The sequence below is a fragment of the Astyanax mexicanus genome, chromosome 1, assembly GCF_023375975.1.
Source record: "Astyanax mexicanus isolate ESR-SI-001 chromosome 1, AstMex3_surface, whole genome shotgun sequence".
NCBI classification, from domain to species: domain Eukaryota; kingdom Metazoa; phylum Chordata; class Actinopteri; order Characiformes; family Acestrorhamphidae; genus Astyanax; species Astyanax mexicanus.
The window spans coordinates 37,927,049-37,944,010 of record NC_064408.1 but is presented as its reverse complement, the minus strand read 5'-3'; the positions used below and the strand labels follow the sequence as shown (position 1 = coordinate 37,944,010).

The following is a 16,962-nucleotide window of genomic DNA, read 5'->3' as shown; positions in this document are numbered from 1 at the left end:
GCAGAGCCTGGTTGCGAGGGGTTTAATTGCTAAGGATACATCATTACCAGTCCACTGCGGTATTAGATTTCTCACGGACCTGATCCTTTTTTTCTTACGAGTTATGTTTTATCGTTTCAAGAAGTGCTGTGAACCTGGCTGTGCTAAAGCTGAATGAACAGGGCCTTTTGGACAAGCTGAAAAACAAATGGTGGTACGACAAAGGGGAGTGTGGCAGCGGGGGAGGCGACTCCAAGGTCAGCCTCAGTCTCAACAAACAAACAAACAAACAAGCAAACAAACAAAAACCTGCAACGAGTAATCGGCAAGGCTGTGACCCATGACCCCCAGCAACAGTAACAGCCTGAGCACTTTACCATGACTATGACCAGTCACGACCAGTCGCTGCCACTGCTGTAGTGGGTGTTTTTTGGGTGTGGACGGAGCAAACTGCGATCAGACTGAACCCTTAATCAGGCTAACAGAGGGAAGAGAGCAGAGAGAGAGAGGGAGAGAGAGAGAGAAGGGGGATGAAACAAAGGTACAAAAGAAAGATGCGCAAACTTTAGGAAATGTAGATTTGTTGTTGTTGCTGCTTATACATAAAGTCGTCTGTGTGATCTAGTGAAGATTAGCATATTGTGTCAGTTTATGTGACCCTTGTGTGACACTGTGTTCACAATAGGGGGCGACACTGGGCAAAAAATGGGCAAAAAAACATCCATCTCAATCTTTACATTTGGGTGGATAAAGCTATAATGATTAGTGCTGCACTGAAACAGGGTTTTGTTCCATGACAGAGATGTTTAAACAAAACTCAAAATATCTGATGTTTAGTAATATTGTAAATACCTCAAGATATTTACAGTTTCATAAAATACTTGCTCTTAACATGGCTGTTGTTGATATTAGCAAACCTGGTGCCTTATTTTCCTGCGCTGAGTTTAGCTCTACAGCCTGCTTCTGAAAACTGGAGAACAAAGCACCATTTTACTATTTTAACCAGACTTTTTATCGTGTCTAGCGTTTCTGATGTGGCTAGGGGCCTGCTCAGCATTTACAGCACACTTTATTACCTAGAGATTTCAGGGCACTATTAAGTATGAGTTTGAGGGCACTACATAATTTTTGTGTACAGCGTAGCTCACTGCATCTCTTTAATAATAAGCAACAGACAGTAGAATGGAATTTGCTTTTACAATTCTTTCTGAATTTCAAATACTGTTCTATATGCGTAGTTAATTAAAGACAGGCTTATGTTAATGAGCAACAAAAAATATTAAATAAACTGTACCACAGTTTATGACTTTAAATCAGAATTTAGTTTGTTTTTTGTATGGAGAATTAAACATGCCCAGCCACTCACGTGTTTGTTTATGCTACTTTTAATTTATGAAAAGTTTAATTTATGCTAAATTTTATTTATTTTTGTTAATGAGAACCTTGGTTGAATGCCCACATGAAACAAACATAGTGAGATATCGACAACTTGTCGCCCCCTAGTGTAAGGGTCTGTTTAGTCTTGCTTGTATTTTATTTATATGTAGTGTTTTACATATTTGTCCATTTCTAACCATATCTAGTACTACAACTAGTTTAATTCTAGCTGGAGGACGAGTGAAATAAGCGTTTATAATATTAGATGTGAGTCTAAGAAGTAGTTTGGGGGTAGTTAGGGTTGCCAAGCAGTTGTGAAAAGTGCCATGTGCGTTTCGGTTGCTTTTCTCATCTTCATGGCAACCAGGGAAATCATAGGCTGCTATGTAAAAAGTACAGCGGACAAATTTTATAGAGTTTTACTGTTTACTTTTTTAACTTTTTTTACTGTTCAAATCTCACCAACTCAGTTCACAAACTCTCCAACTGTTGGAATGCAAGGAATGAAAGAGTCAGGAACAGGTGTAGAGTCAGGAACAGCGAGGCGAACAGCGAAGTCTTGAGGGGACTAAGCATCACAGGCAAACGTGAGAAGTCTAATGAAAAATAAAAACTACTGTTCCCACAATCCCACACACAGCAGGCTCACTCTCCACTCATTTTGAAAAAGGACGACGTTAAGAAACACCAAACTCCAAACTCTTAGTCCAAGAAAAGCCATTCACACACACACACACACACACTCTTCTCTAACTCCTGTGCTTGCCTTTTAGTCACCCAGTGCTTGGTTACTCCCGCACAGTGAAGCAGCCGACCTCCAGATTCCGATTGGCTATAGCAGTTCATTCTCTTCTCCGATTGGCTCTCAGATTCTAGGACATTTCAGAAACATGTCCCGGATGGCCGTCTGATCTGTGCGGAGCTGCACCGAGCATGCTGGGTAGAGGGTGTCTAGTCCGTTATGACATCAGGACTGCATGTTTCTCATTTATTCACCTGCCTGTAGCCCTGCAATGCATGATGGGAGTAATTCAACTCTTCACAGCAAATATACTGCACATGTTGTGTATAGTGTGAACCAGAAACTCTAGAGAATGTGCAGAGTTTTAGCTCTGCATGAGTATGAAATGCTTTTTGAGCACAAATTATTTATTCGATACTGGTTTTAACTAATTAGTAATTAGTTGGCAGTGTTTAGATGACCTATGGCCTGGTCTAACTGGAAATGTCATTTGGATTAGATCAGATTGTGAATCCAAATTTATGTGTACTAGTTGTATTTAAAGAGGTAATATTGATTACGCTATTTTACAAAATGTTAACATTTCTGAAGAAGGCTTGTTTGATTTGAAATGACAGTATGGATTTTTCAGGTGAACTATTGCTGAGGAATCATATGGGGTAAGACGTTTAATTGACATTTTGCTTTTGTCTGTTGTAAATATATTTTGTTGTATGTTTATAATTGATTGCTATGTTTAACTGCCAAAGTGAAAGTTTCTCAAGTTTCACAAAAATCTTTTAAAAAATTTACTATGAAAATTTTTTAAGACACAGCTCACTTATGAGGTACCATGTGCTACTTGTAATATTAATAAAACTTTTTCCAGCTAAGTCTTTATGCAGCAGCAGACCTTCAACTCTGCATGGAAACTCTCTTGCCCAAAATTTGCTGTAATTTTAATATCTAGCACTACATATTCTTCTCAACATTTCTGATTCCGTTTTGGCATTAGTGATATTGGCAGAACTCCACTTTTGCACTGGTTCTTAATATATTTAGCTCTAATTATTGCTACATTACTGCCAGAATTGTTTGAGGTTGGCGTCATGCTCATATTACACCTGTAGCACTTTTTTGGAGTTTTTTAACCAGGATGCATGTATTTACATTGCTTTTGTACAGTGGAAACAACTCCTGCTTTGAGCAGTATGCTTCTATATCATGTACGTTCCCAAACTACAGGTAAATCTTGCTGTTTAAATAAGATAAACTGCATGTGTAAATTGGATGTAAATTTTGAAGCACCATGCTGTTTACTTTATAGAAATGTACAGTATATTTCCTTTTTAATATTAATTACTGAAGATATTATACTTTATTTATAATAGTATAAACCTTGTTAAATTATCTGTATTTATGCAGAAGTTTTGGTACAAATGTTAGTTGCAATGCTATCCTTAATTTCATCATTTTTTTCAGGCTCAAAAGTTTGTATCTATCCAGTGTTGGTACCCAATGAAGGTTTCATGTTGGTCTTGGAATGCACTGTATCCATACACTATATATAACTATTTTTGTGTGTGTGCTGCAGAGGTGTTTGTGTTGGTGCAGATTTAGTGTCAGTGGACAGCTGGTGATGGCTACTAGACATAATGGAGTTTGTATCTACTGTTGGTACAAAGTGGAGGTGTTAGTGCCAGTACCCACTGTTGTTAAACAGTAGAGGGTTTGGGGATGGTGCTTAATAAATGGTTTGGTTTCTTTTCCCATATTATTGGTTGCCTTTAGTGCCCAGTAGAAGGTGTGGTGTTGATGCCCACTAAAGGCTTTGGTTCTGGTTCTCAGTAAATGTTTTGATGTTGTTTCCAAGAAGAAGGTTTGGTCTTGGTGCCCAGTGAACAGTTTGAAACTGGTACCCAGTGAAGGGTTTGGTGATGGTATATAGTAGAATGTTTGCTATTGATGCCCAGTAGAAGACTTGGTGTTGGCACCAGTATGTTTGCTGTTGATGGTCATTTGATGATGGTGTCCAGTGAATGGTTTGGTAGTGTTTCCCAGTATAATGTTTCGTGTTGGTGCCCAGTAGAAGGTTTGGTGATAGTGCCCAGTAAATGATTTGGTGTTGGTTCCCAGTAGAAGTTTTCATGTTGTTTTTTAAGTAGAAGGCTTGGTGATGGTGCCCAGTGTATGGTTTGGTGATGGCACATAGTACAAAGTTTGGGATTAGTGCCCAGTATAAGGTTTGGGGTTGACCCCCAGTAGAAGATTTGGTGTTGGTGCTCAGTGAAGGGTTTGTAACAGGTAACCAATAGAAGATTAGGTGTTGGTGCCCAGTTTGGTGATGGTACATAGTACAAGGTTTGGGATTAGTGCGCAGTATATGGTTTGGTGTTGGTGGTCAGTTGAAGGTTTGGTGTTGATGCCCAGTATGTTTGGTTTTGGTGTCAAGTACAAGGTGTTATAATGGTTCCCAGTGAACGGTTTGGAAGTGGTGCCCAGTAGAAGGTTTAGTGTTGGTGCCTAGATAGCTAGTAAGGTTACATTTTATATCTTACAGTGTGTTATGTGGCTCTCTGATTGTCCTTTTCTATGTTTTGTACTTTCATTTGTAACACAATTGACCAACATGACTGAACCAGAGCAGATGTGTATAAGTGTTTTAAATTTGTTACTTATGACATCCTGAAGGTCAGGTCCAGTCTATCTTGTGTAAATTCAATAATGGTCAGCATGTCAATCCTGCAGCTGCCTAAAGACCTGGTGGAAAATTATTAGCAAATTTCCTTTACTGAATTATTGTTAAACATCCCATTCAACCTTAATGAAAGACTATAACACACAAACACACACCTTAGTTTATATTACAAAACATACATTTAGAGCGTGTTTTTAATAATTCATCCTAATAAGAGACACACACCTCACCTCACCTTATATTACATTATTTTTTTTAATTTTGAGTAGGAGTGAATGGTATGAAATATTTTTGTGTTTTTTTAATGCAGCTTTTCACATTCTCTGAGTTTTTGAAAAACAATGAATGCATGGTAGCTTTTGCTGTACAAAACAAATGATAATTGTGTTGAGAATATTATGTTATCTCGTTTGTGTTTTTGTATCAAGTACATTATCATGACCTTCTCCATCATCCCTATATATATATATATATTGTTTTCAAACTTTTTTTGAGTGTAATCTACTGAACATCCACAACAACATTAAGAGTGCATAGACCTAAGCAGTGGTAACATTTTTTCAAACTAATATTATTTTCATGCATAAGGCTGAACAAAAATACTGTGTCTACATTTTTATTAGTTGTTATCCTATGACAGTATGTTGCCTTGGTCTGTATTAACGTGTCTGTATTAAAGTGATAAATATAATTTGAAGTCAATGATCCTGGAAAAATGTAGCTGTGTGCTAGAGTTTGTCTTTAGTTTGAATGGGATTTTTAGCAATATTCTCACAACAGAATATTGAGTTCGACCTAAGAGTATCTTATTTGTGAGCTGTGTTTAATTAGTTTATTTAGCTAATAGTGTCCACATATCATTAATCTTACTCCTAGGCAATACCAGCTGTAAAGTATTTAAGAGGCCATAGGTCTAGCATTTCAGTTTAAATATGTAAGACAGTAGAGCATTAGCTAACATCTGACCCCCGGTGAGTGCCAAGTGACGTATATTTGCTGGTGTTGAATTACAAACCGTCGTCATTCAACAGAAAGGAAATAAACTGAGTTACCCAGCAGCCCTGTTGATGACATAATTAACATCTTACACATCAAAACACCTCGCAGGCATGTATTTCAGACTTGGAAAAAAGGCATATTGACAAGAAACAAGCACAGACAGGGCAACCTGACAGATTAGCTGCTTAGCTTAGAAAAAAACAAGCCAGTTTTAATGATGTGGGTTGCAAATGTAATGTGCACATGCATGTGAGGTGCTTTTTGGTGTGTAAAACTGTTCGGCCTGCGCCCTCACCCTCTCTGAATGCTGATTTTCTGTCTGTTAGTCAAGAAAGGGTTCCAGATCCTGCCTGATCCAGCTTGCCTAATTTAGGCTCAAGAACAGCTGCACTATTTTTGTAAAGACCAAAAAAAATTTTGCTTTAACAATGACAACAGCAACCGCAGCAGCGACAACTAACATTATTCACCTTCTCCAATGCTCTCTACTGTGTGCTCTGTTTTGGCTGTGTTACCCATGGTTACTGTGTGACCAGTCTCTCTCTGCCTGTGTTGGAACAGTGAGTGCCGATTACTCAAAGCGATTACAGTAGGTCCTGGTACTGTCAGGTAGCACTGCCAGGTCAAAAGGTAACACCAATGCTAGCCATGCTTGCCTGTTCCTTTCCCTTCCTTTCTCTTTCTCTCTCTCTCTCTCTCTTTGTCTCTCTCTTTCTCTGATTTCACTCTTTTATCACTCTCGCTGTAAATGTTTATCCAGACCAGGTGATCCTACAGTATCGCTTTGGTTATAGAGATCTAAAAGAAAAAAAAGATAAAAGTAGATGTTAAGTATTAATAACATAAAATAACATAATGCTGCGATGTTATTTATGTTATTTCCCTCGTGAAGAACTCCTGTAAACCTTGCAGTATTGAAACTCAGTGAACAAGGCATCTTAGACAAGCTGAAAAACAAGTGGTGGTACGATAAAGGGGAATGTGGGACCAAGGATTCGGGAAGTAAGGTCAGTTTCCAGAATGACACACAAACCAAACACTTACGCTTAGAGCTTCAGCTTTGACAGTGCATTTAAACCACTCTTTTTTTGCCACTGTAGTGAATTGTAAATTGGGCCTAATTGCTCAGACAGCAAGACATGAGTACTGGAGAAGTGCACAGTGCCTCCTACAGTACTGGTCTTCAGTATTTTATTTATATAAACCTTAATAATGCTTCACCATTACGCCACCTGCACACACACATGTACAGCAAATAGCGCATGATAAGTGGAATAAATACACCATAGATCAGCCATAACATTAAAACTACCCCTTTCTGTGCCACCAAAATTGGGACGTGTACTCCACAAGACCTCTGAAGGTGTCCTGTGGTATCTGGCACCAAGACGTTACCAGCAAAAGTCCTAAACACTGGAGGTAGGAACTCCATTAATCGTATTAATGATCCTATCACAGGCTAACTTGTTTACTTTTCTTGGAGCACTTTTGGTAGGTACTGACCCTTCATACCTGAAAAAAAAAAAACCACAAGCCAAAACTCTGAGCTCAGATGCTTATGATGTTTATTTGTTTCTTGCCCTTAACTTCAAGAACTGTCTGTTAATTTGCTGCCTGATGTACAGTATCCACCCCTTGACAGGTGCCACAGTATCCAGATAGTCAATGTTATTAACTTTACCTGTCATTAGTTTTAATGTTATGGCTGATTTGTGTAAATATGCTAGTAGCAAACATTCGCAGTGCATAGGTAAAGCTAGTAATTGAGTACTTTAGTCATATACAGTGACTTAGAAAACTCATAGAACAGTATTTCTATTTTATTGCTAATTAGATAAATTTATATTTTAGTAGTACATTTACACTTATCGTCAAAAAATAATTGCACCCAGAAGGAAGTATCAGACTGCTATGCTATTGGGAAAATAAAGGTTAGTAGGAACAATAAATGATTGAAGATTTAGACTGATACACACAAATGCTCGAATTGCGTTCAAACTCTTCTCTAAGATATACTACAACACACCAGCACACGTTTCAATCCTGTCGATTCATTCCTTCTGGGGTGCAGCTATTTTTTTTTGACGATGAGTCCAAAGTGATTACTGCATAAGAGAGAGTGTTTAGAGTATAAGCACTTTTGTGTTTACGTTTTATAAATTATGAACAGTTATTTAGAGTAAGTTAGTATTTAAGTATTTAAATAGAGTTTAAGTATTATGGCACTGTATAAGTGGTGTAAAGCTGCGTTAAATGATAAATTGTACTCCTATAGAGTTAATTCCTTAGATATGACCCTTCTGCTGCTGCACTAACCGCCCTCGTGCAGAAACACGTTTTTGTTGGTGTGCGTCTGATTCGCATATGTGCAACTGCGTGTGTCACGTCCGGTAACATTGTGTGGTGTGAAGTGTTAGTTCCTCCTGTGACTCCGCCCCTCTCCCAACCTCGGCACGGTTCACTTTTGCAGGAGAGTGTTGCTGTGGCAAGGTTAAAAACGAGAGGCAGCGTAGCGAGGAGGACAGAGCCTCGGTCACCACAACGCTACCGGATCAGAATACACCAGTTCTTTAACCTTCTGAGCGGCACACACGCGCACACACACACACACCATACACACCTTAACAGCACACACAGCCAAGCAACCATGTCAGCTTCACCACCCGTCTACATCTGCCATAACCATGGCAACTACAGTTACACACACTTACACATACGCACACCCACCAAAACGCCTCAGCGACGGAGGCACACTGTTGCTGCCTCCGTTGCCACGGCAACCGCGCTCTCATAGGGTTAAATTGTGAATGGTCTCACGCCGAACGAATGCGCTTGTGTGTGTGGGGCAGGTTGCTGTGGCAGCAGAACGGTGCGAGAGTGTGTGTGAGTTTGTGTGTGCGTGAGTTGTTGAGGCTTGTCTGTGTTTGATATGTGACGCTGCTCCACGGGCCAGCCGAGCATGCCGGTGTCCTTCAGTGAGTTTTGAAAGCTGTGAAGTTTGCAGAAGTAGTTCAGAGAGGGGAATCGCCATAATAACATTTTAACCCTTCCTCACCCTCCTCTTCCACACGGCCACCCGGGAGAAACCACACAACGAGGACTTTACCGGATAGCTTTACCATAATCAGTGTTTCTGCTCTGATGATTTGTGTTCACTTCTATTGGCTCAGTGTTGGCTCTGCAGAGGTGTGTGTGTATGTGAGTGGTGTGTGTGCATGTTTATGATGGTGTATGTGAGTTTTAAAGGGGGTGGGTGGTTGGGTTTTTAATCCTCAGTTCACTTCTGTCTCTATTGCCAGTAGAGTGTTAGGATGATGAAAGAGAAAGAATATTGTGTATCTTAACCTCTCAAAGCCAACCTGAGCAGTTAATCCAGAGATACTTGAACTCCAATGCAAATTTAGTGCCAAAGTTAAGCCAGGCAGTTTAAATCAGACTACACTGTCCAGATCAGGATTTACAGGATTTGCTGAAAAAGACCCTACAGAGTAAACCAGACCCTACAGAGAAAACAGGACTCTGTAGTCTAAATAAGGTCTTACAGTGTAAATCAAGGCATACAGCCTAAATCATACTGTCTATAAAAGTTCATACAGTCTAAAATCAGGGTTCATATTCAGAATTTTTCACTCTCAATCAAACTGTATAGTCTAAATGCAAATCTAAACCAGGCCCTAGTTCAAATCAAACATTACTGAGTACATCCGATCCTGCAGACTTGCAGATCTGCAATCTAAAATCAGGCCTCACAGTCTAATTAGGCCATGCAGTCCAAATCAGGCCCTAAAGTCTTAATTAAATCTGCATTCTAAATCAGGCTCTCCAGGCTTAATCAAATGTGCATTCTAAATCAGACTCTACAGTCCAAATTAGGACCCACAATCTAAATCAAGCCCTACAGTCTGAATTAGAACATACAGTCTAAATCAAATCTCCATTCTAAATCAGGTCCTATAGTCCAAATTATTACCTACAGGTGTAATCAGGCTTTACAGTCTAAATCAGGCTTTACAGTATAATTAAATCTGTATTCTACAGTCTTAATGAACTCCGCATTCTAAATTTTAATCTACACCATTGGCTCTCTAGTGTAATTACACCTTCGTGGTGGTTAAGGCATGTTGGAAAGACTGTAGGACTTGGCGGACAGTATTTTAAGCATCTCTGATTTAACCTTTCATCTCTAATGTTTTCCTATCCTTTCCACCAACACACACTTCCTCCCTAACCCAGTCTCTCCAGTTCCTCCGAGTGTGTGAGAGCGCGTTTGTGTGATAGGAAATGTGCATACACGCAAGTGTGACTGCAGTGTGAGTGCCTGCCCATGTGCATGTGTGTGCTTCTCTATTATCTCTGCTGTAGAGTGTGCTCTCTAATAGTTTCTCTAAAATACTGTGTGTATGTATGTGTGTGACTGTAACTCTGTGCTCTGCAGGATAAGACGAGTGCATTGAGCCTCAGTAATGTGGCGGGTGTGTTCTACATCCTGGTGGGCGGTCTGGGGCTGGCCATGACTGTGGCGCTGGTGGAGTTCTGCTATAAATCCCGGCAGGAGACCAAACGGCTCAAACTGGCCAAAAACGCTCAGAACTTCAAAGCTGCTCCTCCAGCAAACACACAGAGCTTCGCCACCTACAGAGAGGGCTACAATGTCTACGGCACTGAGAGCGTCAAGATATAGCAAATGAAGTGCGTACAGAAGCATGCTGTCTCAGAGTGTTATTATAACAGTGTTTCGTAATACAACAAAAATATTGTCTTTAAAACAGTACATTTACATAAGAGAGAAACAGCAGATTTATTTTTAAATGATGTAGAAAAAAATGCAGACTGCACACTGGCTGGAGTAAACATTTAAATAATATTATAAAATTAGAATCTCTTAGTTTTCTAAATAAAGGTTTAAACTTTTTTCATCAAACAATATTAAGCTCAGATACTTAAACCTTAATCGACTAAATGAACACTACCACAATGCAGCTCTCAGCTCGAACAGCAAAAGGCGTAGTCTTACGTTTTTTATGCTATTTTTTATTTTATATAAAGCCAAGCTATGGTCTGATAAATCACAATATAGCAAAGTAACAAATCACACTGTGATAGTAAAATAAGCTTTGAAACATTAGAATGATATAAACAAGCACCACTGACTTGCGCATTGCACACTGTAGCTACTCCACTCGTCCGCAACTGCAGCCTTCCACTCGGCTAAAATGAAAAGCTCCGCATGTTGGTCAATGGCTGTTTAAATCGGGTTTGGACTCATAATGATAGTTTCTGGGCCGGACTGGATTAGGCTGGGGCAAAATGTGTACAGTATCGTTAGGGTCGGACTAGAGTTTTTGGGCCCAATTTAAACTCTAGTAAGAGCTAATCAATAGACTTATTCTATATTTCAGCAGTAGCAACGCTGTGGGTAGATCACCGAATAAAATTGCTGAAACAATACCAGGGTCTGTAAAAAAAAGTTAAGTTTAAAGTTGGAAAGAGGACTGATTGTGAGTGCCAGAATGATGGGATATTCATTTTCTGAAGTTATTTGGGCATTTTACATTCCTCCATCCACAGTGTCATATGGACAGTGTAGTGTTTGGTAATGATCAATGTCTAGACAGAATTGTCTGGGCAAACACACAACTGGCACAAATTACATCCGCATTCAATGTCCCCACAAGCATGCTCCACAGTCAGTGGACACAATACTAGTTTTGTCCTATGACTTTTGGTGCATCAGTGTAAATAGAACATGTAAATAAATAAACATAAAAATGTTAAATGTACTAAATGTAACTGAAACATGCCTGAGTGAAACAAAAGCTAACTAGAAAAAAAGGTGCATCCTAGCTGTGCGTGTTCACAGATTAGAAGTCTAAACTGATGCTGTTGCACCAGTGAGCCAAGTTTTAGAGTGTCCTGTAGTAAATTCCAGCTGCAGCTAAGAGTATATCTTTCAGCGTCATTAAAACCACTCAGAGCCTGAAGTGGGATTCAGTCACTGGAAACAGTCTGATGATAATTTGGATCATTGTGTTGCACAGTTGCAATGGGCCAGTAAGCAGTTTATGCATAAACGTTAACCAGTGTGTTTTCCAACACACAGCCAGAGAGGAATACAAAGTGATAGTGGTAGGGGTCACCAGTTGTGAAACTTAAAGCATAATTGATAGAATCTAATGATGTAATATAAAGTGTATTGAGCATTTTCCTTCATTTACCATTTCCACCTTGTGGTGACACAAGACCATAGCAAGACAGAACATCTGTATAAATGACCAGGATTTGCTGGTTCATGTAATTACCTGATACCAAAACAACACTGTCCACCCTTTACTTTTATCATGCATCCGCTTATTCAGTTATTGTACAAACAGTCCACTCTAAAATAATTTAATTACGCTGAGGAACTGTTCAACTGCTCAGCTCAATTCCAGATTGATTCAGTGATATATTTTTCCTCTTTGAGATTCAAGAGAAATCCAGCTGTTGTTGAGTTTACTGGTACTTTAGAAACTGAGTATATACACTCTGGATTACACTGTTACAGTGTGTGAATAAGTACAGAAGATGGTGACACAAACTGACTTAAATAGTACATTTTCTGAAAAGAAAAAAAAGAAAATTATGTTTTGACTCACACCGACAATGTTAGGGGTGTAAGGAAATAATAAATGTATTGTAATATTTTGTTTGGCAATACTGTATGGATTTTCAACAACATAGTATTGAGTTTTACTTAATAGTTAACATATAAAAATTGGCGTCAGATAGTGGTTCAGTTTGTGTTGTGTTTAAACCCAGATTTGATAGCAGTGTTCACAGATAGCACATGATTGCATAAAAAATTGATTGCATAATAACTCAGATTTAATAATTATGAAATTATACAAACCTACCACTGTTTTAAAGGCGGGAAAACCACATATTTATGTTTTTAATTAAAACTGAGTGGCGTCTAATGTTAATACATACATTTTACAGAAATCCGAATAACACATTCACCTCACTATAAAACATTGTTTATTATTTCATTAGTTAAACAAAAAAACAGATATCAGCCCTGAATATGTACCATTACACACACACACACACAAAATGACTTGGCTGCAGTGTTTAAAATAAAACTGAGAGGCAGGTAGGTCATTCAGAACAGATTATACATTATTAAAGACATACAATAAAAAAAAGGTACTACTAAAATAAGTAAAGAATTTCCCAATATATAAACTGATCCTAAAGTGATTTTACTTAAGTATTATTTGGGGTGGGAGAAAATATGTTATGACGATATACTGTATCATTTTTGTTTGTGATTCATATTATCAATATGTGCCGTCAAATATTGATATTTTAATTTAAACATAGACATTCTAAAGTCCATAAGACTCACCCACAATTTGATTTAGTAGTTTTTTCTTCAGTACTCCACAAGGGGGCACTAATCAAATGAATAACATAAACCTGCAGTAAATAATAATATTGGTTGTCAAATTCTGATGCATTAAATACATTTATAAATACATCATTCCTGTTTTTTCTTAATTCAGGAGCATTCTATCCTCTTCAGCAACACAGATGCTGTGAAGCATATTGTGTATTGCAGAATCACAGTATTGGTTATCCTCGTTATAATGGTCAATGTATCATGATAAAATTGTATTGTGAAATTCCCTGTGATTACCCCCCTTAGTATTAATTAGCGCCAAATCTAAAAGCTGCTAAAGCATATTTCAAGGTACTTGTGACAAAACACTGAGAAAAAGTTTAATAATTTCAAGGTAAATATTAGTAAGTTTTTTATAAGTTTTGTTTAGTTAAACAAACATTTATTAGTATATTTTTGTAAACAGCAATGACTTGCCTAGGCTCATTGTAATTTAATACATGTATGATAACAAATACATAATGTAACATAAAAGTATTGTAATTAAATAAAATATTCTAACACAAAACTATAGTGCAGAATATGTAGTATGTGCATATTTTCTTTCAAGCTTTACAGTACATAGCACAAACCCAAATTTTTTTTTTTTTTTTTTTACTGTTTAAAAATTCTAACGCTATTATTGTGTGTGATATGTTATGGTACACCCCTAGTTCAGATACTGAACATGTCTTGGTTGATTAACTGCATCACGGGTCAGTGATCAATCATGCTCATTTGCCCAGCAGCTCCTTCAACAGTTGTGGATTTCACATTGCTACATACTGACAGATGGCGCTGGATCAACATGGACTCTGTCACTGAAGAGTTTATGTGTTAGCAGTTCCATGCTGATATCAGTCAGAATGTGTTTATCATTGTTTCTACAGAAATGAATGTGTTGTTAGCAGATATTCCTTCAGGAAAGCTGAGACTCATCTTTGTATGTTTCCAGATGGATGCTCGTCCCCACCTGAAGATGTCACAGATGCACGGGGGGGGGACCAGATTCTCAGAGACTTTGAATTTGGACAGGATATAGAGTGGCCCCTCCCACCACTCTCCTCAACAGACACCCCAGCTCTATCTCCCTTCCTTCTGGTTTTGCTGTAACCATAGCGACTGCACTCTCGGATTCCACGACCTGTCGTCTCGCAGTGCCTTACAGAACATCCCTCCAGCTCGCCTGGACATGCAAGCCAACAAACAAATAACAACCTGCAAACAAATGATGCAACTGCTGTGAGAGTCCAGCTGAACTGGGAGCCATTTCAGTGTCACAGTGCTTAAGCTCCACTGCTTCTGTAAGAAATCGACCCAGAGCATGCTCACATCACAATGCTTCCCTCTGAGTGCTCTCAGTACTTTAGAACCATCAGGCAGACATTGGTCTCAATAGCAAGCCACACCACAAGTGATGATATGGTGCTCCCCTGGCTGCTCGCTGTATGTTCACAGCAGAAGTGACGCCACACCCATCAAGGTTACAACTTCTGCAGCTGAAAGATGTCCAAAAACTTTGACTTGATTCTAGTCTCCACCAATCAACTCTAGAGCAGTTCAACTCCATGACAAAGCAGAATAGTCCCTTTTATTAGCAACCCATCTCTGATCTGTAGCAGTTCAAGCTTATTCTGGTGTATAGAGGACCTTAATTCAGGACTGTTCCAGAAGTGTTAAGTAGCATTAGAGAGGAATTCAGAGGATCTACTCTGAAGCAATTTATTTTTGACTTTATTGCAGTTCATCTCTGTTGATTTGTAATGGTTTAGCTTTAAAGTCAAATACAGAGTAGCTCAGTTCCATTCTGTGACAGTTTAGTCCCCTTTCAGTATGATTCAGCCTAAGTTTAGAGTGGTTCACACCTAAAGTGGTTCTATTACAGTTTACTTCTTTTAATTTAGTGGTCTAGCTGTAGAGCATAACTGTTGTGTGATTCAGCTCAATCCAGAGTAATTCAGCTCGGTTGTTCATGCCCAGTTCATGCCTATTTATAAGTCCCTCTCTGGAGCTACACTACACACTGTAGAGTGTTTTAGTTCCATTCAAGAGCAGTTTAGTCCCATTCCAGAGTTATTCAGTTCTATTCTTGATAGGTTCTTACGTATTCTGATGCAGTTCATATCTACTGGTTTAGTGGTTTAGATGCAATGCATCATTGTATAGTATTTCAGTTTTATTCCAGACCAATACAGCTCCAGTCAAGAACAGTTTAAAAGCATTCCAGAGTAGTTTGAATCAGTTCCAGAGCATTCTAATTTTAACGTCTATTCTGATTCTTTTTTTTCTGTTCAGCCTTATTCTAAGGCAGTTAATTACTAATACAAGACAGTTTGGCTTCACTATATTAATGCACTATAGAACAGTCTATGCAGAGCAGTTGAGCTCCACATTAGAGTGGCTCAGCTGTAGTCAAGTGGTCCACCTGACAGTTCTGCTCCATTTCAGAACTGGTCATTACTATTCCAGAGCAGTTCGGCCCAAATCCAAAGCACCTCAGTCTCATTTCAAATTAGCTCCATTTCAGAGTGGTGCAGATGTAGTCCAGAAGTCGGTTCCAACACTCATTTTAGCAGTCTGTCCACCATTAAACTGACAGAAATGTCTACCCTACCTTTATTCCATGGGTTCTGGTCCTAGACATCTAAATGTTTATTGAAGCTTCATATAAAAACAGAACAGGCACTAAAAGAGTGCGGTCGCTAAAAGAGTTCGGTCATGAACTAAATGCTTCTTATAGGAAGACTTTCTGCTTCTTTTTCTCTCTCTGTGCTTTTGCCCTTTAGATCACAATGACGTGGTGAAAAAAGATAAGTTAAAATCACAGGTTTTATAGTTTATTATTTTAGTTGAATGACTCAAAAAAAACTGTGATTGTGGTCTTTAAAATAAAGTTAAATACTGTATAAATGTTAAAGAAAAGAGAAAGTGAATCTCTAGTTTTATAAATCACCAGGAGATGAATCTGTTAAAATATATTTGTTTAGGTCATTTTATAAACACTGCTATTTATGATTAATTCTGATTAAGATTGCATGTAAGGTTAGCAGTAGGTTCTCATTCCCTTTTCTTGTCTTTCTTCTCTTTATCCTCAAGTTTTCTTCTTATCTTAAATCCCACCTGTGTCAGAAAAGAAATGCATGAATGCCTGTAGTAACTTTAGTTTTATTACATTTTGTTAATAAAGATTAGACTGAAAATGAGTTTGAATCCCTGGAGTGTTGTTTTACGCTGTGAAGTGTGGATGGTACAGAAACAAAGTAAAAATTAAATTAAAAATTAACATAAAATAAAAATAAGATTAGCTCATTTAGCAAAAAGCTTATTATTTGCTACATCTCATGTGTTTCTTTAAAGACTAATTTCATTTATTCATAATCTGCTATAAATAATTTAGTGTCTACAATGACTTATTCAATAACTATTGTTGATTGTTCAGTACCCACTATGGATCCACTCAGCTACTTGATTAGGTTCTGTTCAGTTTTGTAGTGGTATGCTGTAAACCACACATTTCAGGATTTAGTGAGGACAAACCTCCTATACTTTGCTGTTCTCACACTGTGGGGAGCTGACAGGGCGATGTGTTCTCCTGCAGGTACTGATTACACTCAGTGCGCACCTGGCCGATCCAGCATGCTCATTAAAATGAATAAAAGGCGAGGAACTATTAAATAAGGTTATAGAAGGGAACAGAACTTTTTTTTACATCTCAAATAAAAAGAGTTAGTATTTTAAATTAAAATATCTTAACATCATAAACAATAA

General features: G+C 38.3%; 1 protein-coding gene across 5 annotated transcripts in view; it reads left to right on the top strand.

The window, feature by feature from the left end:
• Positions 1-16,397, top strand: part of gria3a (glutamate receptor, ionotropic, AMPA 3a) — a 91,124-nt gene extending 74,727 nt beyond the window's left edge. Inside the window, exons 14-16 of one of the 5 annotated variants that reach the window (XR_007438612.1) lie at positions 122-236; positions 6,667-6,781; positions 10,210-10,303. Coding sequence is in view for 4 of the 5 variants with exons in the window: in XM_007235838.3 (XP_007235900.1) it covers positions 122-236; positions 10,210-10,455 (361 nt within the window). In the remaining variant the exon portion in view is untranslated. Of the gene's footprint in view, positions 1-121; positions 237-6,666; positions 6,791-10,209; positions 10,464-14,149 lie in introns of those variants that run through there. The other 4 variants (XM_007235838.3, XM_007235839.3, XM_049476827.1 and 1 more) reach the window with 4 other exon arrangements.
• The last annotated feature ends 565 nt before the right edge of the window (positions 16,398-16,962 follow it).